The sequence below is a fragment of the Geospiza fortis genome, unplaced genomic scaffold (genome assembly GCF_000277835.1).
Source record: "Geospiza fortis unplaced genomic scaffold, GeoFor_1.0 scaffold48, whole genome shotgun sequence".
NCBI lineage: Eukaryota > Metazoa > Chordata > Aves > Passeriformes > Thraupidae > Geospiza > Geospiza fortis.
The window spans coordinates 74,574-94,330 of record NW_005054594.1 but is presented as its reverse complement, the minus strand read 5'-3'; the positions used below and the strand labels follow the sequence as shown (position 1 = coordinate 94,330).

The following is a 19,757-nucleotide window of genomic DNA, read 5'->3' as shown; positions in this document are numbered from 1 at the left end:
GAAAAAATCAAAACCTCCCTGTTTTTATTTTTTTCCCCTTTATTTTTGCCCTCAAAGCATTTCCATGAAAGAAACACTCAAGACGACTTTGGAGAAACGGCACTGGCCTGAAACAGCTGTTTCTGTTTTCCCCCCCCTCTGCTCTTGTGTGTAAAAGAAACCAGCCTGCCTAATGGTGCAGAAAATTCACAGCAGAGCAACAAGTTTTCCGTGGAGCAGGGAAGGAAGGTGGGGAGGAGGGGAAAATGTGTGCCTGGGCACAGCGGTCTAGAAATAGCACATTTTCCGCAGGCTTTTCCCCCCGCTTGAAGCATTTGCAGCTGCTGGGGGCATCACGTTCGCAGGGATTGCAGTCAGGGGTTGATCCTGGGCTGCCTGTGAGGCAGGAGGAGCAGCTGCAGAAGGGTTTGTAGGGCTGGGTTAAAGCCATTCCCGGTATTCCCAGCGCTGAGCATCGCCTCGGAGCAGGTACTGTCCCCTTTTGGGCGCTGCCAGGGTTATTCCCACGCAGCACAAAGGAGGTTTTACTGGGGACTGTCTCGTTAGGAGTGGGCAGAGCTCTTGTCTTTTCCAGGCTAGCCCTTTTGCCATCCCTGGCTTTGTTGGGAAGCCGGGATCCGGCCCTGGCTGGCGCAGACAGTCGGCTCATTGTCCCAGCCCGCTGGAGTGTGGCGGGATGCTCCTGGCCGCCGCCAGGCCTGGCCCTTTCCATTCCATCCTTGTGCAGGGATGAGCTCCCTGGGGATGGAGCTGGGGGCTGCTTTTGGGGTCCCTACTGCCCTGGGTGCTCCCCTGGGATGGGATAACCGGCTGCTTCCAGGCTGGCACACACTGAACACCCAGTAACACGTGCTCTCCGTTCCAGAGTTTTCCATGCGGGGATGGGCTCGGGAGTGGTTTGTGGGTGCTGGGAAAGCAGGGGACGACAAGGCTCTGTGCAGTGCCGTGTGCTGACTCAGCAGATTTTAGGGACTGGATCCAGCATTTCGCCCTTCATTCCCCCTCCTCCCTCCTCAGCCCTGCTTTCACCTCCCCGATGGAGCAAGCTGCATGGCAGGCAGGAAGAAAGCCTTTTGTGGGAGCGGGAGGGAAAGGGCTGGCTTAGCTTCCCTCCCTGGCCGGCTGTCAGCAGGGGGTTGCCCTGTGCCTGCCTGGGAATTTCCCATCCTGAATCAGGAGCAGCTGAAAAATAAATTCCTCCTCCCTTTTCTTTCTTCCTCTACCTCCTTGTTTTTCGTTTTGCCTTTCCCCCTTCCGTCCCTGCTGCTCTCTGCCCACCCTGGCAGAGCTGCCCACGGATGATGGGTACGACAGCCAGCGCGGCGCAGCAGGCGGTCTCGGCATCCGCCCTGGAGAGCCGGGCGCCGGGAGACGGCAGCATGGAGGACCAGCACTCCCTCAGCATCCACTCCTTCCAGACCCTGGGGCTCCACAACAGCAAGGCCAAGTCCATCATCACCAACAAAGTGGCGCCCGTGGTCATCACGTGAGTCCTCGGCAGCCTCCAGAATTCTGGGTTTCTCCACCTTCTTCTCTAAATATTGGGGTTTGTTTGGATCTTGACCTATGCCATTGTTTTTTTTTCCTTTACCCACCTGTGTGCGTGTGGCTCTTGCAGGTACAACTGCAGGGAGGAGTTCCAGATCCACGATGACCTGCTGAAGGCCAACTACACGGTGGGACGCATTTCTGAGGCCACGCTGGAGCACTACCTGGTGCAGGTGAGCATCTCTGCCACCGATTTCATCACCCAGCTCATTTCAGCCTGGCCTGTGGGGACCTCAGGAGTTTTTTAGGGGGGCTCATTTTGAAGGTCACGTAGAAAAAGCCGCTTTTATACTCAGCTGTGTTGAAGTCCCACCTTGCTCAAATCCACTGATGTCCCACCTTCTCCCTTCTGATGTTTTTCAGGGGAAATACTTCATGGTCAGGGATGTGTATGGAAAATTAGATGTTTTGAACACTACTGGTAGCTGCGGCGCTCCCAACTTCCGTCAGGCCAAGGGAGGTTACGCCGTGTTCGGGATGGGGCAGCCCAGCCTCAACGGCTTCAAGCTCGTGCTGCAGAAGCTGCAGAGAGAAGGCCACAAGGTTGGTGGGAGGGTGGGAACCAGGGTGGGAAAAAAGCCAGCAGAGCTTTTAGACAGCCTCTCCCCGCACTCTTTGCAGGAATGTGTCTTCTTCTGTGTCCGCGAGGAGCCTGTGGTGTTCCTGCGGCTGGAGGGGGACTTTGTGTCCTACACGCCCCGGGGCAAGGAGAACCTGCACGAGAACCTGCAGCGCGGCACGCGGGCCGAGAGCCTGGAGCTGGCCATCCGCAAGGAGGTGAGCTGGGAACGAGCGCGCATCCCCGGGGTTCAGAGGCCGGAGGAGGGATTGTGACGGGGCTTTTCCCGTCTCCCGTAGATCCGTGACTTCGCGCAGCTGAGCGAGAGCGTGTACTACGTGTACAACGACATCGAGCGGCTGCGCGACGAGCCCCACGCCGTGCGCGTGCACTGCGACGAGGACATCCAGGTCACCGACGAGGTCTATCGCAGGCCTGTCTTCCTCCAGCCCTCCCTGCCCGCCGAGGGAGCCCCTCTGGAGGAGCAGTTTGATGCTTTCATCCGCTGCCTCAGGGTGAGCAGAGGGAAAGCACCTGGTCCGTGGGGCCTCCTTGGGGTGGGGTTTGCTCCTGTGCTGTGTGGAGACCACGACTGCCTGAGAGCATCTTCTGGTTTTCCTTAACTCTGCCTGTTGGAGGATGCCTGTGCCTGCAGATCCCACTCCCTTTGCTGTAAGAATCCTGCTGGAGAAGTCCATGTTGTCCAGCAGTTCATCCTTACCCCTGGCTAGAAATGACCATCCTTGGCCATCTCCAGGCAGCTCTTCCCTAAGTGGCTTTGGCAGGAATGATCTGCCTTTGGTGCAAAGGTTTTCCACGTCAGAGCTGCTTTTTTTTTCTTTAACATTCTGGAAGGTGAAATCTCAATGGGCTGGGGATGAATTTTGGGAGCATCTCCAGTGGGGTGGATGGAGAGGGCACTGAGCAGGGGAATGCAATGGGTGGGCCACCCATTGTCCTGACCTCCATCCACCCCATCCCCTGAGCAAAAGGGAGATGCTGCCCACCCCTCCATTCCTGGGCATGGCTTCCATCCCAGCTGCTGATGGGGCAGACCTGGCTCTCCTGGAGGCTGCTGGGGTCTCCATCCACCCCTCCATCCCTCCATCCCTGTGTCCCTCCCTGCTAGGAGAGCCCCAGCCTGCTGCTGCGGGACCCCGGCCGGCCCCCGCCCGCGCTGCTCTTCGGCTGCCAGACCGGCGTGGGCAGGACCAACCTGGCCATGGCCATGGGCACCCTGGTCCTCCACCACCACCGAGGAGCTGCCCAGAAGCCTGAGTAAGCAGAGCAGCCCCCAGGGTGGGACTGGGACCATGCCCATTCCCCTTGGAGCTGGTTTGATTTCCTTCTTCTCCCACCACAGCTTCCCCACCTTGCCCAAGACATCTCCTAGGGACAGGCTCCGGGTCATCCAGACCTTCATGGAGATGGTCCCCAAAGGCCAGCAGATAGTGGAGGAGGTAAGGGGGTGCTGGGGAACCCTCCAGCAGGGTGGCTGGGAGGGAGGGATGGAGTTCCCCCCCAGACCAGAGGCTTATGGAGCAATGTCCCTCTTGCTCCTCCCGAGGTGGACGGTGCCATCGCCTCCTGCTCGGAGATGCACGACATGAAGGAAGCCATCTACGAGAACAAGAAGAAGCTGGAAGGGATTGGGGAGGACTATCAGATCCAGGTAATCAGAGGAGTGCTCGGATGGGAGCCATCGGCGCCGGGAAATTTACTGAGCTGTTTTTGCGCCGGGATGAGAAGAATGTAAATTCTGGAAACCCAAAGCTTCCTGTGAGCTGGAGATTTCCCAGAGATTTGAAACCTGGAAGGTTGTGGAGTGTCTCTTTCTTCTTTTTTTTTATTTTCCTCAGTTGTTTTAAAAGCCATAAAATGGAGCAGGCTGGGATTGGGGGAAAACAGATTGGTTTGGGCTTTGCTGCTGCTTCTGGTAGATGACCTTGGGGGCAAATAATATCCTGTGCCCTGATTTCATCAGCTCTAAAATTGGAAAATCGATATCAGCCTGGATGGTAAAAGTCCTTGAGAGCTGGGAGGGATCATTGCAAATGTAGTCACCCAAGGTCAGGCTTTTCCAGTTGTGGATTTATGTTTTTTCCTGTTGTTTTGAAGAGCCATCAGGCTGGCTTTCCATGCTGTGGTCTTCCCTGCCCAACCAGGGGGCTCCTTACCAGATGATGGAAGGAGGTTGGATGCTCAGGTGGAAGTGCTGCCCTGATCCCAGTTTCTTTGGAGATTTATTTTCCCATTTAAATGTTGAATGTGGAGTGGAATTGCCGGAGCTGGTTGTAAATGTGGCAAAAAAACCCCCATGAAAATGATTAAGCAACAGGAAAAGAAGGCATTTACTGACACTTTTTTGGTGCCTAGTGGCAAATCCCAAATTTTATACTCCCCTGTTCCCTCTTAGGGTGGATTTTGTGCTGTTTGTGTGCTGGCAGGTTCTCTTGCACAGCAGGGGAAGGTTGGGCATGGGACAGGGGATTTTCCCATTGCCTTGAAGCCTTTCCCTGCTGGGGAAAGCTGCTCTGTGTCATCCTGGACTCCTGGAAAACAAATGACTGGGGACTGCCGTAAATAAGCCTCAAGGAGTGTTTATTTGAAGTCTTTGTGGAGCAAGAGCAGGTTTAAACAGTGGCAAGGGGCCAGGAAAATGTGCTGGGGGCACATGGAGGGTGAGGAGGGGAGAGGGGATAATGCTCAGCCCTTGGAAAACCAGCCTGGACTTCTTTGTGTTGGAGTGGTGCTGGGTGAGCTGGTTGGTTCTGGGGGGGAAAAGGGCTTTTCTGGGCACGGAGGAATGAGGCCTGTGGGTTTCTGCCTGGGTTTGGGGGGCAGAAATGGAGATTTAAGCCCTCAAGTGATGGAGGTGCAGGTGAATCCTGGTGTGGGATGCTGAGCAGCCAGACTCCCACAATACCTGGCTTTCCACAGCTGAAACACGAGTGGATCATTCCCCTTTCCACCCACAGGGTGTTCAAGGGGAATGTTAGGAGGTTTCCCTTGGGTGGGAGCACTGGGGTGGATTTTTTTGCAGGAATCCGAGTGCTCGGGAAGCAGCAGCAGCACCGCTCTGCTGTCGGTGCTGCCGGCAAACCTGGCACGGCTCCATCCCCACAGGCTTTGTTTTGAGTTTCCAGAGCAAATCCCACTGCCTTTCCTCTTGATAAATGACTGCAGGCCGGATTTCTCTTGTGGAGAACAAGTAAATATTCGTGAGTCAGCCACGGAGTGTCCGGGATGAGCAAACCGCGCTCGCCGAGCTGAGCCTGGACACAGCCCCATCTCGGAGGGTTTTCCATCCTGGCCTGGGAAGTGGCTTCCACAGGCTCTCTGGGGATGCTTGTGGATGCCATGCTGGGTGTTCCTTACCTGGTGCCAGCTTCATTTGTTGGATGGGGTGCTCAGAGGTACAAACACACCCCTCGCCACCACCACGAGGTTCCTGAATTACGGAAATCCTGAGGGTTTGAGTTTCCTCCCTGGGAGGGGATAGCTGTGGTGGAGAATATGCTGACATATTCAGCATAATCTCCAGGGTTGTGGAGGTGATGATAAAGAGGAGGAGGAGAGCTTGCTGGAAACATAGGCATCAGGATGCTTCTGGCCATGGAGAAGGGAGACACTTGGAAATGAAGGGTATTGCAGGGTGTGTTGCTGGCCCAGGGATGCCACTGCCTGAGCATTTCATCCAAAGGCCATGGAGATGGCTGGAATGGGGGCAGGACCTTGCATTTTCCAGACCCATCCCCTTGGGTTTGAATGTCCCAGCTGGACAGTGTGTCCCTGTGACAGCATGGACTGGTTGGAACTGCTCCAGGTGTGTCCTTGTGCTAAGGGGAAGCTTTTGTTTTGAGCGGAAATGTGAATTTATGCCTTTGACCATCATTTAATATGGGAAACTGGAAATGTTTTATTAAAAAAAAATAAAACCAATTCATCCAAAGTGTCTGTAGGGCTTTTTGCCAGCCTCCTGGTCTGCTGGGGGCTGCAGGGCTGGTCAGCACTGAGCCTCACAGATTCCCTGTCCTTTGCTTCCAGGGGAGCAGCACCAAAGAGTATTTCCTCCAGAGGACTCTGCAGAGCCTTGAACGCTATTTCTACTTGATTGCCTTCAACTACTACCTTCACGAGCAGGTAGAAACCACCAGCACAACCCAAAACCTCCCTTGCCCTCTGTTTTAGTCTCTGTTGTGCAGTGGGAGGGTGGGGGGCTTCCCCCTGTGGTGTTACATTTTATTTAAATGGCTTGCTGTGTCTCACCCCTCCAAAATGAAAATGTAGGGTTTATTCTTTATGCTTCTTTTATAGAAGCATCCTGTGATCCTCCCCTGAAGTATCATGTATCTGTAATCCCAGTGGCGCAAATATTATTCTGCACCCACCTTGAATCTCCCTGTTGAGCTGTGCGAGGGAGACCAGGCGCGCTCTTGGCGCTTTTCTCCCCAAGCTCTCCCTCTCTCCCCCTTCCCTCCCTTCTCCCTCAGGAGCCATGCTGCTCCCAGGGGTGGGACCCCAATAAACCCCCATCTAATCAGCACCCTCAGAAGCCCTGTGGGGTCTCTTTCCCCCCAAATTCTTCCATCTTGGGACCTCAAGCCCCCATTCTAAAAACCCCAAAAATCTATTTTTCACCCCGTGACAAAATAACTATTATTCTACTTAAACTCTCTTGACTTGTAATCCTTCTATAAAGGTGGTAATTTTCTCCATGGGTCAAAATCAAAGTCCCAGGTGCCTTGGGCTCTGTGCCAGGGTCTCTGAGCCCCCTGGCAGGGGCTGGAGCCATCCAGGGTAGCCAGAGGGATGTCCTGAGTTCCGACGAGTGGGCACTGCACAGGTGGGAGCAGCACCTTCCCGGGGTGCTCACCCTCACAGAGGTGTGGAGGGGTGGGAGAACCCCTTTGAAACCCCACTAACCCTGTGATGGGCTAGCCTAAGTTGTCACCTGACTCCTAGAGGTGATTGCTGCAGCTCCACTGATCTGTGGTCTCATGCAGATTAAACCTGTGCTGTCTTCTGTCAGCCAGTTTGCAAAGGGCCCTTGTGTGCTACTTAAACTCTCTTGACTTGTAATCCTTCTATAAAGGTGGTAATTTTCTCCATGGGTCAAAATCAAAGTCCCAGGTGCCTTGGGCTCTGTGCCAGGGTCTCTGAGCCCCCTGGCAGGGGCTGGAGCCATCCAGGGTAGCCAGAGGGATGTCCTGAGTTCCGACGAGTGGGCACTGCACAGGTGGGAGCAGCACCTTCCCGGGGTGCTCACCCTCACAGAGGTGTGGAGGGGTGGGAGAACCCCTTTGAAACCCCACTAACCCTGTGATGGGCTAGCCTAATTGTCACCTGGACTCCTAGAGGTGATTGCTGCAGCTCCACTGATCTGTGGTCTCATGCAGATTAAACCTGTGCTGTCTTCTGTCAGCCAGTTTGCAAAGGGCCCTTGTGTGGGAATAAATAATGCAGACTCCATTTTCTTCATGGGGGGGAAAAGCCCCTTCTTTAGTCACATAACTCATTTTTGTACAGTTTTACAGACCTCATGTGTGACTCCAATTGGTCAGGAGCTTTCTTGCCAATTACTTTAATTGTTATTAACAAGTTGCCACCCTGCAGCCTGTATTGATTGGTCACTCAAACCCCTGCTGTGTACATGCAGGAAAAGTTGTTTGTGAGAGGTAATTTTAATTTTTCTATCTAACGTTGTAAAAAGAGTTTTATACAGGTGCTGGTTGTCTTTTACCCAGGAATAGATTGTTATGCTAACAAACTGCTCACACCAGGATTGCTTTCACATGGGAGCTTGCAAAGGGCTAGCTTGACTTAGAAGAAATGACAGGCTAGCTAGAGCAGGCCTGATTTTTGAGACCTTTTTCTTACAATTTTTCCATTTTACTGCAACACCCTTGCAGATGGATGAGAGAGAGCAGGTTGCAATTTTAATAAAGGAAAAAAGGAGGAGATGTTGCCCCATTATATCACAGTACAAGCTGGCTTGTACTGGGCAAATTAATTCTACTCAACCAGCTCCATAAACTAACCCCTGGGCTGACTGACAGGAACTTCAGCCAATTGCCTTCCTTCCTAAGCTGCCAGCCTGTCACTTATCCAGGATTTGGGGAGAGTAAAAAATCAGACCTCTGAGCTATCCAGACCTGGTTTTTCAAATGTCTTTTATAAAGAAGGGCTTGAGAATAAACTCCTTCTATTGCCACAGGAACATGGGGTGAGGGGTTCTCTTTGTCACCCACCCCTGCTGCATTCACAAAGGGTTCCCCTGTTGTAGAGCAGCTGTTGTGGGCTCTTGGGTCCAGCAGCTCCTGCTGGCACCCCCAGCAAGGATGGAAATAGATGGTTTTAAAGTCCCTTCCAGCCCGAGCCTGAGGATAAATGTGTGGCCAGAGATCCCTGTGCACGTGGATGTGTCTGGAGCATCCCGTGACGTGAGCCTGGGCAGCAGCTCCGTGGTGGGGTGGAGGAGGCCGGGGCTGTTGGTACCTTGTGCTGCAGGAAGAGCCTGTCCCACCTTGGGGACACAGCCATGGGGCTTTGAGCCCTGGATGTCTCCATGGTGGGGTGGAGGAGGCCGGGGCTGTTGGTACCTTGTGCTGCAGGAAGAGCCTGTCCCACCTTGGAAACGCAGCTTTGAGCCCTGGGTGCTGCTGTTGGAAAGGTCTGGGGCTTGTCCTGAGCAGGGTCTGTGGGTAGGGGTGTGCTGCAGAGCTGAGGGTGGGAAGGGGCATCCCCTGCCTGGGCATTGCTCTGTTCCAGGTGGCGGATGAGCGCTTCTGCCCGGATGTGCTGAGCACTGCCAAGGAGATGAGCGTGGCCAACTTCCGAAGGGTGCCCAAGATGCCCGTCTATGGCACGGCACAGCCCAGCTCCAAGGTGAGGGACACCATCCCCATCGGGCAGGCATTGGATTTGTGGGGTTCCCCATGGCAGGAAGGAATGATGAATCTGGCTCCATGTTCTCAGAAAGCTAATTTATTATTTTATGATGCTATATTATATTAAAAAATGCTATACTAAACTATACTAAAGAATACAGAAAGGATACAGAGAGAAGACTAAAAAGATAATAATGAAAATTCGTGACTCTCTCCAGAGTCCCGACACAGATTGGCCAAAGAGTGAAAACAACTCACAGCAGAATCCAATGAAACAATCACCTGTGGATAAACAATCTCCAAACACATTCCAAAGCGCAAAACACAGGAGAATCAAATGAGATGAGAATTGTTTTCGTTTTCTCTGAGGCTTCTCAGCTTCCCAGGAGAAAAACCCTGGGCAAAGGGATTTTTCCAGAGAATGTGAATGTGCCAGGCAGGGACCCCACGCTGGCTCCCAGCCCTCCCACCACCCTTGCCCACCCTTCCCCAGAGCCTGGGCAGCGTGCTGCGGTACCTGACGGATGCCAAGAGGAAGCACTCGCGCATCCTCTGGATCAGCCTGCGGGAGGAAGCGGTCCTGGAGGGGAACGAGCAGATCTACACCCTGCGGGAGCCTGGGCTCCTGGAGGAGCTGATCCCCGTGCCTGCTGCCTCGCCCCAGCAGCTGGAGGTGAGCTCTGGGGGGTGCTGGGGGCTGTGGAGGTTCCCAGGAACCCTCATGGAGGATTTCCGCAGGCTGTCATAGTTCCTCGCCCTCTGGAGCTGCTGGGTTTGTTTTCCTTTGGGAACAAGGGAGCAAAGCAGAGAGAGATCTACCCTGGAAGAATTTATAGCATGCCTTGAGAGCAAGGGTAAAAGGCATCTGGGGAAAGGGGAGCGGATGTTCCCAGCTGGATTTCCAGGGGACACAGGCAGTGGGGGAGCTCGGCTGCCAGCAGGAGGAGTGGTGTGGTGAGAAATGATGCTCCTGGGGCTCCCATCAAACACAGAGGGACCTGGGCAGAACTGGTGGCCAGGGCCTGTTGTGAGGTCTGGTGTGTTTGCCTGCATCTAAAAACATTGATTAAAATCCTAATTAAAAATTAGGAGAGGCAGGTGTTACAGCGAGGGTTTCTCCGTCCTCTGCAGAAACTGGAGGCTGCCCTGAAGGGGGACCTGCTGAAGTGCCAGAAGTGGCTGGAGGTGTACCTGGAGTCAGAGAAGCAGATGAAGATGTTCAAGAGCTGCCTGACCACGCAGGAGATATTCAGCCAGCAGAAGAATTCCTGCCAGGGACTCACTTACCGCCGCATCCCCATCCCCGACTTCTGTGCTCCCAAGGAGCAGGTACCCAGGGAGGGAGGGTGCTGCTGCCTCCATCCCAGCCCTGATGCTGTGCAGGAATGTCCCTTGGGTGCTCAGTGCTTGCCAGGGCAAGGGGGGATCCCCAGGAGGTGCTGCATGCAGAGGCTGAGTGTCTTCAGGTGGGCAAGGATGGATCTGGCAGCAAGGAGACGTGGAATTCTACCTGGAGGCTGTAGGACAAAGGGGACCCCAAGGTGAGGGAGCCCTGCATCCCTAAAAACCCACTGGCTTCATCCTGGCAGGACTTTGACCGGCTGCTGGAGGCCATGAAGAGCGCCCTGGCCGAGGACTCGCGGGCAGCCTTCGTGTTCAACTGCTCCAGTGGCCGGGGCAGGACCACCACGGCCATGGTCATCGCTGTGCTCACCCTGTGGCACTTCAACGTGAGTCCAGGGGGCTGCAACCACCCCTGCTGGGGCTCCTGGGGAAGCTCTGGAGAGCCCATGGCAGCTGTGTCACTGCCAGAGGGTTGAAAGGAGTGTGGGCAGGGGCAGGGTGGGCTGTGGGGTGGACTCCTGTCTGTGTGTTGTCATTTGCTGTGCCTAACTCCCAGTGAGCTCCAGAAGCCTGGGTGACTCCCTGGTGAGCCTTTACCCTCTTCCTGAGAGCTGCCTCCCAGGATGAAGGGTTAAGGGCGGGGGAGAGCATGGAATTGTGGAATGGTTTGGGTTGGAAGGAACCTTAAAGCTTGTCCTGTTCCACTCCTTTACTGTGGGCAGGGACACCTTCCACTAGCCCAGGTGGCTCCAAATCCTGTCCAGCCTGGCCCTGGACACTCCCAGGGATCCAGGGGCAGCCACAGCTTCTCTGGGCACCCTGAGCCAGTGCCTGGAACAGTCCTCTGTCTACCCAGACATGTGGCTCCCTCCTTGGGCAGGGGTAAAATGTTCACATTCTGTGCCTGGCAGAGGCAAGGTGGGGGATGCTGAGGGCCTTGCTGGGCTGGGCACAGGCTCTGTCTGCATTTTTGTGCAGCCCATAATGACCCGTTCCCCTCTGGCCACCCCAGGGCATGCCTGAGATGAGCGAGGAGGAAATCGTGAGTGTGCCCGATGCCAAGTACACCAAGGGGGAGTTCGAGGTGAGTCCTGGCGCTCTCCCTCTGCTCCCTCGAGCCACGGCTGCTCGTTTGGAGGTGGGGGCAGTGGGACAAGGCAGGGAGGCTCCTGGTGAAGCTCCTGCCCGTGCTCCAGGTGGTGATGAAGGTGGTCCAGCTGCTGCCCGACGGTCACCGGATGAAGAAGGAGGTGGACATGGCGCTGGACACGGTCAGCGAGACCATGACCCCCATGCACTACCACCTGAGGGAGATCATCATCTGCACCTTCCGCCAGGTGAGCCCCTCGCCGGGCACCGGGCAGCTCCAGGGGCTGCACCTGCACTCTGGGACCAGCCCTGGCAAAGCTGGGGTGTCCAGGTGTCTGCTGAGGAAGGCAGGAGCCTCCCCTGAAATGGAGAATGCAAACCCTCCCCACCCCTCCGAATTGCTATAATTTTAAATTAAGGGGCTCTCAGGCAAAAATATGGGAGCAGGAAATAACAGTGGCTGCAGCCCTCCTGAAGTGTCAGGGGTGATTTTGCTGGAGCAGGGATCCTGTAGAAAGGTGAAGATCCTCTGAAGATCCAGTGGAAGAGGCAGCTGCTGTTCCTCTGGGGAATCCCGTGGAGAAAGCCGTGCTGGTGTTCCAGAATCTTAAATTATATCTGGGCAGCAATGCTTGGCTCCTCCCTCTGGGCTCACATCTCCCAATGGGATGTTATAGTTCCTATCAGCCATGCAGTGACATTCAATAGTCTGTTATCAGCAATGTCCCCTCCCAGGAAGGTGTGAATGTGGAAGAGATAAGGCAAACTGCCCACTTGACAAAAGACAGCTGCCATACAGATGGTAATAGGATACATCCTGCCTTGCAATCTGGGACACGGGTCATTTCTCAGGCTGCAGCTCTCTGGAGTGCCACCAGAGAGGTGCCAGGGTCTGGTGTTGTGAGGGACCCCAGGATGAGGTGAGAGATGAGAATCTGACTCCATGTTCTCAGAAGGCTGATTTGTTATTTCATGATATTCTATTATATTAAAAGAAATTATATACTAAAAACTATACTAAAGAAAGAGAAAAGATATATTTGAAGGTTAGAAAAGAATGATCATGAAAGCTCGTGACTGACTCCTCAGAGTCCAACACAGCTGGACTGGGATTGGCCATTCATTAAAAACAATTCGCATAGAACCAATCAAAGATGCACCTGCTGGCAAACAATCTCCAAACCACATTCCAAAGCAATCAGATAATTATTATTTACATTTCTTTTCTGAGGCCTCTCATCTTCCAAGGAGAAAATCCTGGCGAAGGGATTTTTCAGAAAATACCATGGTGGCGCCAGGGCTCTTGTGGTCTCGGTCACCCTCGGATCCTGTGCTGTCCCTTGCTGTCCTGCATCCCACCCAGAGTCAAACTGCATCCCACGTCCCTCTCCTGCAGCATCCCACTATCCCATTATTATCCCGTTATCATCCCATCCCGAGGCACAGCCTGCAGAGGGCAGGGCTGCTCTGTCCCGCTCCACTCCCAGCCCCAGAGGCTCCTCTGGCTCCTCAGAGTTTGGGAAGGAGATTCAGCTTTGGGAAAGGGATCTGCCCCTGGCAATGGGCTCATCCATGGCCAGCCCAGCCTGTGCTCCACAGCCCTGTTTCACTCTGAGGAGCTGATGAAGAAGCAAAAAAGATTCTTTTAACCAGATTTGGGATGTTTCACACCTGTGCAGCTGTATCACAGGGCCCTGGAAGGGCAGAGCCCAGGGCCTGGTGTTGTTCCTGGGGTGGTTTGTGCCACATCCCACTGGGAATTCCTCACTGCAGCTCATGCTCCAGCTGCCACTGATGTGTGTTTTCAATTAATGGCTGCCAACGATCGATGAGGGGAAGAAAAACCAAAATGTTCAATCACCCAGGAACATCTGCAGCTTCCTGGGGATTTGCTTCCTGAGATCCTCTGCATTTTTGAGGGAGCTGGGAGAGAAAACCTCTGGAGACCTAACTATTTGCAGATGTAGTGATTATAAATTATGAATTTATCTTTATTCAGGAGAAGTACTTCAATTTAATTTTGGCTTTCCCTCCTTTGCCGTGGGCATGTGGCCATGTGGGGAGTTTCACCTGCTTGGCTGTCAGGCCTAGCACAGGGGGATGCTGGGCTGTATCCCATTCCCAGGCTGGCATCCTGGTGGGAAGGCAGGATAAGGAGGGCTTCATCCACTCCCTCTGCTCAGGGAAGAGCCTCTTGGCTGCTCCATCCATCCCATTTGATTTGGCTTGGCCCTGGAAAAATGCTTTAATTTTAATTTATTTATTGTTTGGGGTTTTTTTTCCTCAGTGATGGGCAGCTTGGAGAAGAGAATGGTGGGAATTGTTGGGGTTTTGGGAGCCTGCTGGGAGATGCTTTTTAGGGTTAGGGCAAACAGAAGGGAAGGGAAAGGTGTTTTGGGGGCTTGGTTTGGTTTGTTCCGACCTCTTCCCACCCCTAACTGGGAGGAAAAAATAGGAAAAATGTAGGAAAATAGAAATAATGGGATAAAAGATAAATGATAGGATAATAAGATGGTAAATAATAAGATAATAGAAGAAAAATAAATAAGATAATAGAATAAAATGAGAAGTAATAGAGTAATAGAAGAAAATTAAATAGGATAATAGAATAAAATGAGAAGTAATAGGGTAACAGAAGAAAATTGGATAATAGAAGAAAATTAAATAGGATAATAGAATAAAATGATAAGTAACAGAAGAAAAATAAATGACATAATAGAATAAACCAATAAATAATAGGGTAAAAAATAAGTAGGATAATACAACAACATGGTAAATAATAGGATAATAGAATGAAAAATAAATAGGGTAATACAGTACCAGGATAAATAACAGGGTTATAGGATTTGCTTTCTACAAATACTGGCACACAGAGGTGGAGGAGACACCTTTTCCCAAGGGCAGAGCTGGAGTGAGGAATTGCTGCTTTTTGGGGAGTCCTGTGGGATCAGGGCTCTGATTTATTGGTATTTATGAATTCCTAGAAAGGGCAGCATGCAGGGCTTAAAATAATGGTAATACAAATTACTGTATAATTACATACAATATCAAATAAAGCAATAAATAGAAATCATGAATGCATGAATACTATAATATATATAAAACACATAAGATATAAGAGATATAATTTATGTATAAAGTATTTATACATATAAAATAATACTGGGAAATGTGATAGCCATCAACTTCTCTTTTCTCTTCTTTTCTCTTCTTTTCTCTTCTTTTCTCTTCTTTTCTCTTCTTTTCTCTTCTTTTTTTCTCTTCTCTTCTCTTCTCTTCTCTTCTCTAATAGAGTAATAGAAGAAAATTAAATAGGATAATAGAATAAAATGAGAAGTAATAGGGTAACAGAAGAAAATTGGATAATAGAAGAAAATTAAATAGGATAATAGAATAAAATGATAAGTAACAGAAGAAAAATAAATGACATAATAGAATAAACCAATAAATAATAGGGTAAAAAATAAGTAGGATAATACAACAACATGGTAAATAATAGGATAATAGAATGAAAAATAAATAGGGTAATACAGTACCAGGATAAATAACAGGGTTATAGGATTTGCTTTCTACAAATACTGGCACACAGAGGTGGAGGAGACACCTTTTCCCAAGGGCAGAGCTGGAGTGAGGAATTGCTGCTTTTTGGGGAGTCCTGTGGGATCAGGGCTCTGATTTATTGGTATTTATGAATTCCTAGAAAGGGCAGCATGCAGGGCTTAAAATAATGGTAATACAAATTACTGTATAATTACATACAATATCAAATAAAGCAATAAATAGAAATCATGAATGCATGAATACTATAATATATATAAAACACATAAGATATAAGAGATATAATTTATGTATAAAGTATTTATACATATAAAATAATACTGGGAAATGTGATAGCCATCAACTTCTCTTTTCTCTTCTTTTCTCTTCTTTTCTCTTCTTTTCTCTTCTTTTCTCTTCTTTTCTCTTCTTTTTTTCTCTTCTCTTCTCTTCTCTTCTCTTCTCTTCTCTTCTCTTCTCTTCTCTTCTCTTCTCTTCTCTTCTCTTCTCTTCTCTTCTCTTCTCTTCTCTTCTCTTCTCTTCTCTTCTCTTCTCTTCTCTTCTCTTCTCTTCTCTTCTCTTCTCTTCTCTTCTCTTCTCTTCTCTTCTCTTCTCTTCTCTTCTCTTCTCTTCTCTTCTCTTCTCTTCTCTTCTCTCTTTTCTTTTCTTCTCTTCTTCTCTCTTCTCTTCTCTTCCTCTGGAAACAGAGGCTGAATCCAGGTGGGAATGCCTTCCAGGGAGATGTTTTTCCCTGGGGAAGTGCTTTACAGTCCAAAAACTCATGGTTTGGGGTACAGTTCTCCCTTGGCTGCCTATTCCTGCTCCTGCCCCCCACGTTTAGCCCTCCCTCACCTATTTCTGAGCTCTGGGAATGTTGTGACCCACTGGAAACCACAGGGAAACGAGAGCCTGGAGTGCCAAGCCCCCAGCAGGAGCGGGCTGGACGGATGCGCTCGTTTTTGTCCCCAAAGTGTTCCTCCCTCTTCCTGTGCCCTTCCCGGGCTTCTCCCAGGGCTGTGGCTGAGGCTGGGATGCAGGAGCTGCCCTGGGGGTGCCACAGGTGCCTCAGGCAGGCTGTTGTTCCTTGCAGGGCAAGTCGAGCAAGGACGAGCGGGAGGCGCGGACGCTGCAGCTGAGGAGCCTGCAGTACCTGGAGCGCTACATCTTCCTCATCCTCTTCAACACCTACCTGCACCTGGAGAAGAAGGACTCCTGGCAGAGACCCTTCAGCCTCTGGATGCGTGAGGTGAGGCTCTCCCAGGCTGCCACCTGGTGTTTATGTGGGAATACAGGAGTTTACTGGGAAGCAGGCGCCCGTCCTTAGCTTACACCTGATTCCTGGCCTTGCTGGGGCACCAGCTGTGTCCCTTTGCTCCCTGGCTTGGTGGCTCTCATGGAAAGCCACTGGAGATCCCACTGGCACTGGCCACTGGCATTCCACCACATGGAGGGGGAGCTCTCCCACCCCCAAACCTGCTCTTTCCCCCCAGTTTGAGTTTCCCAGGGGTTTTGGTGAGGTTGCAGCATCTGGGGCTGGGGGAGCCACCAGGCAAAGCTGCCTGGCCAGGACAGGTGGCACAGGGGATGGGACAGTGGGATGGTGGCATTGGGCATCCAAGGGGATTGGGAACCAGCTGGAAAAATGGAATGGGGACGAGTGAGAAACCCTAAATGATCCTTAGGGGATGGGGGCAGGCTGGGTAAGAGACCCTAAATTACCCTCATTTCCTTCTTGGGGGGGATGTAGGCGCCAGATTTATTTGGGATTCATTGATTTGAATGGGAATGTTGGGGAGGGGCTGTAAATTTCCCTGGAAAAGTGACTTTGGAGGTGGTACAAGTGCTGTGGGGTGTGTATGCTGGTGGCTGGGGTGTTCTTCTGCATGAAAGGAGAGTCAGAGAGAAAGGGAAGATGGGGACATGGCAATTTTAATAATGTAATATTATTAATATTAATATTGATATTATTCCTCCTAGTCTTCCTATTATTCCTATTAATATTGTTACACCTTAATTATTTGTATTTATTTAAATTTTATTATTGCACAACTGTATCTTAGCATTTTCAATCTTAATTTTTGTTCTTTTATTGTGTTGCTTCTATCGACGTACCCTATAATTTCAGTCATCTTTTTATTTATTTTGTCCTTTCCATCTCTTACTTCTATTACGGTGCAGAGAGTTTTTCTCCCCCATTCCCGGCCGGCGTTCCTAATTCCTATTGGCATCTTTGGTCTGCCGGGAGGTGGAAGGGCGGAGCTGGGGCCGGTGCCCGCCCCGCCCTGGCATCCCGGCTATGCCGCTGTTTGCATTGCCCGGCGGCCGCCGCTGGGGCTGGAGCAGCTTTTGTGCGGATTTGGGATGTTTGCTGTTGGCTGGATGCGGGGGGCCCGAGGTTGGGTGCAGCAGTTTTTAATGCGGTGCTTTTTGGGGCTGCACCCTTTATGGCTGCACCTTTAATGCTGCACTTTTTGGGGCTGCATCTTTTTGGGCTGCATCCTTTAGTGCTGCACCTTTTGGGGCTGCATCCTTTAGTGCTGCACTTTTTGGGCTTGCAGCTTTAATGCTGTATTTTTTAAAGCAGCACTTTTTAGGGCTGCACCTTTAATGCTGCACCTTTTGGCACTGCGCCTTTTGGGACTGCACCTTTCATGCTGTATTTTTTAAAGCAGCATCTTTTGGGGCTGCAGCCTTTGGTCCTGCATCCTTTAGTGCCACACGTTTTGGGGCTGCACCTTTAATGCAGCACTTTTTGGGGCTGCATCCTTTAGTGCTGCACCTTTTGGGGCTGTATTTTTAAAAGCAGCACCTTTTGGGCCTGCACCTTTAATGCTGCACCTTTTGGGGCTACATCCTTTAGTGCTGCATCTTTTGGGGCTGCACCTTTAATGCTGCACTTTTTAGGGCTGCACGTTCAGTGCTAAACTTTTTGAAGCTGCATCCTTTATGCTGCCCCTTTAGTGCTGCACCTTTTGGTAAAGGCTGCATCCTTTAGTGCTTTGGGGCTGCACCTTTTGGGGCTGTATTTTTTAAAGCAGCATCTTTTGGGGCTGCATCCTTTAGTGCCACACCTTTAGTGCTGCATCCTTTAGTGCTGCACCTTTTGGGCTGTATTTTTTAAAGCACCACCTTTTGGGGCTGCATCCTTTAGTGCTGCACCTTTTGGGGCTGCATCCTTTAGTGCTGCACCTTTTGGGGCTGCACCTTTAATGCAGCACTTTTTACAGCTGCACCTTCAATGCTGAACTTTTTGAGGCTGCATCCTTTAGTGCTGCATCTTTTGGGGCTGCACCTTTAATGCAGCACTTTTTAGGGCTGCACCTTCAATGCTACACTTTTTGGGGCTGCACCTTTAGTGCCACACCTTTAGTGCTGCATCCTTTAGTGCTGCACATTTTGGGGCTGTGTTTTTAAAAGCAGCACCCTTTGGGGCTGCATTTCCAGCACGTGGATTTACCTCTGCCCTCTGCCCCCGCTTTTGCTGGAGCATCTTTTAGCGCCGCGTCTTTCTTTGGGCGCTGCGTCTCTTTTGAGTGCAGCCCCAAAAGCTGCTGCCCCTTTCAATGCCACATCTCCTGTGTGTGGGGTTTCCATCCCCCCCCTCCCCACTCCCCCTGTCTGCTGGAGGGGAGGGAAAAACACCCAACCTGTGGATACAAGGAGCCTTTGACCCCCGGGGCGCCCCTTCCCGCTGCATAATCCCGGCGTTTTTAGCAAAAACAAGGCGCCATTGTAGCTTTTTGGCAGGAGGGTGCCAAAGCCAACAAACCCTGTGATGGCTGACCCCAGCAGCAAGGAAGAGGCTTAGAAAATGGATAAACTGGGGCTGGAAAGAGGCTGGGGGAGGTAAAGGGAGTGCTACCAGGATGGGGGGAGATTCTTCACCCCGGAGGTGGCAGAAGCATCGCCGGGGTGGGAGGGGGATGCAATGTCCCTTGTCCCTCTTGTTTCCAGGTGGCAGCAGTGGCTGGGGTCTACGAGGTGCTGAACCAGCTGGGATTCCCGGAGCTGGAGAGCCTGGAGGGCAGAGCCCTGTGCACGCTGCGGGGCCGCTGGCAGGCACAGGGGGCCACGGCCCGGCCCTTCCGCGGGGACTTTGTGTAGCACGGGGCCCCGCTGCTTGCTCTGGGGTGGGGAAGAGCGAACGAAAAAAGACTGTTTTCCCCCAAATCTGAGGGTGTGGGGAGGGAGGGGCGAGCCTCGAAGCTGCCTTAGGATGGGAGGATTTCTGGGGGTTCTTTTGGACTCAATAAAAACGTTGTAAATTAAAAGATCGAGACCTTCTTCGCTTTCTCCCTGAGGCAGCGCGGTATTTACACAAATTTTTATATTTGTACACACAGAGGTGTATTTATGTGCATAAACACACAAATGTACATGTCTACATACACATAAATGTGTCTATATGGTTATATTTTTGTGGCTCCGTGTATATATGGAGCCATAAACACCAGCAGCCAGAATTAGGACTCACAGAAATCCCAGTCACTTCAAACCTGGGTATTTTTAGGGCTTGGGCATATTTGTTGGTTCTTCCCAACCCTTTTTAGCTGGGGCAATGGCAGCTGTGGTACCCAGTTTTGGGGTGCCCCCAGCAAGTTGAGTGCTAGGGTGGTGCTGAGGGGGCTGAGCTGCTCAGCAAAGGCAGAAAAGCAAAATTAATGCCAGGGGGATTCCTTTGTTTTTTAAGGAAGGAGTGAAAAATGAAGTGAATCCAAGGGAGATGATATAAATGAGGGGTCCCAGTGCCCTGCTGGCCTCACCGTGGGGTGAGAGGGGCTGAGGGGGAA

At 51.5% G+C, this 19,757-nt stretch overlaps 1 protein-coding gene across 1 annotated transcript; it reads left to right on the top strand.

Moving 5' to 3' along the window:
- Nucleotides 1-1,286: 1,286 nt before the first annotated feature.
- Nucleotides 1,287-19,105, top strand: PALD1 (phosphatase domain containing paladin 1). Its single transcript, XM_005430032.2, has 17 exons — nucleotides 1,287-1,486; nucleotides 1,619-1,721; nucleotides 1,912-2,091; nucleotides 2,170-2,325; nucleotides 2,407-2,622; nucleotides 3,237-3,385; nucleotides 3,471-3,567; nucleotides 3,675-3,779; nucleotides 6,155-6,250; nucleotides 8,879-8,995; nucleotides 9,491-9,670; nucleotides 10,129-10,326; nucleotides 10,587-10,727; nucleotides 11,354-11,425; nucleotides 11,538-11,678; nucleotides 16,058-16,213; nucleotides 18,922-19,105. The coding sequence occupies exons 1-17, from the start codon at nucleotides 1,299-1,301 to the stop codon at nucleotides 19,069-19,071; spliced, it is 2,445 nt and encodes an 814-aa protein (XP_005430089.1). The 5' UTR covers nucleotides 1,287-1,298; the 3' UTR covers nucleotides 19,072-19,105.
- The last annotated feature ends 652 nt before the right edge of the window (nucleotides 19,106-19,757 follow it).

Coding starts and splice junctions, on each gene's coding strand:
- PALD1 (XM_005430032.2), top strand. CDS start 1,299: ATGATGGGTACGACAGCCAGCGCGGCGCAGCAGGCGGTCTCGGCATCC. Junction 1,722..1,911: donor TGGAGCACTACCTGGTGCAG/GTGAGCATCTCT, acceptor GATGTTTTTCAG/GGGAAATACTTCATGGTCAG. Junction 2,092..2,169: donor TGCAGAGAGAAGGCCACAAG/GTTGGTGGGAGG, acceptor CACTCTTTGCAG/GAATGTGTCTTCTTCTGTGT.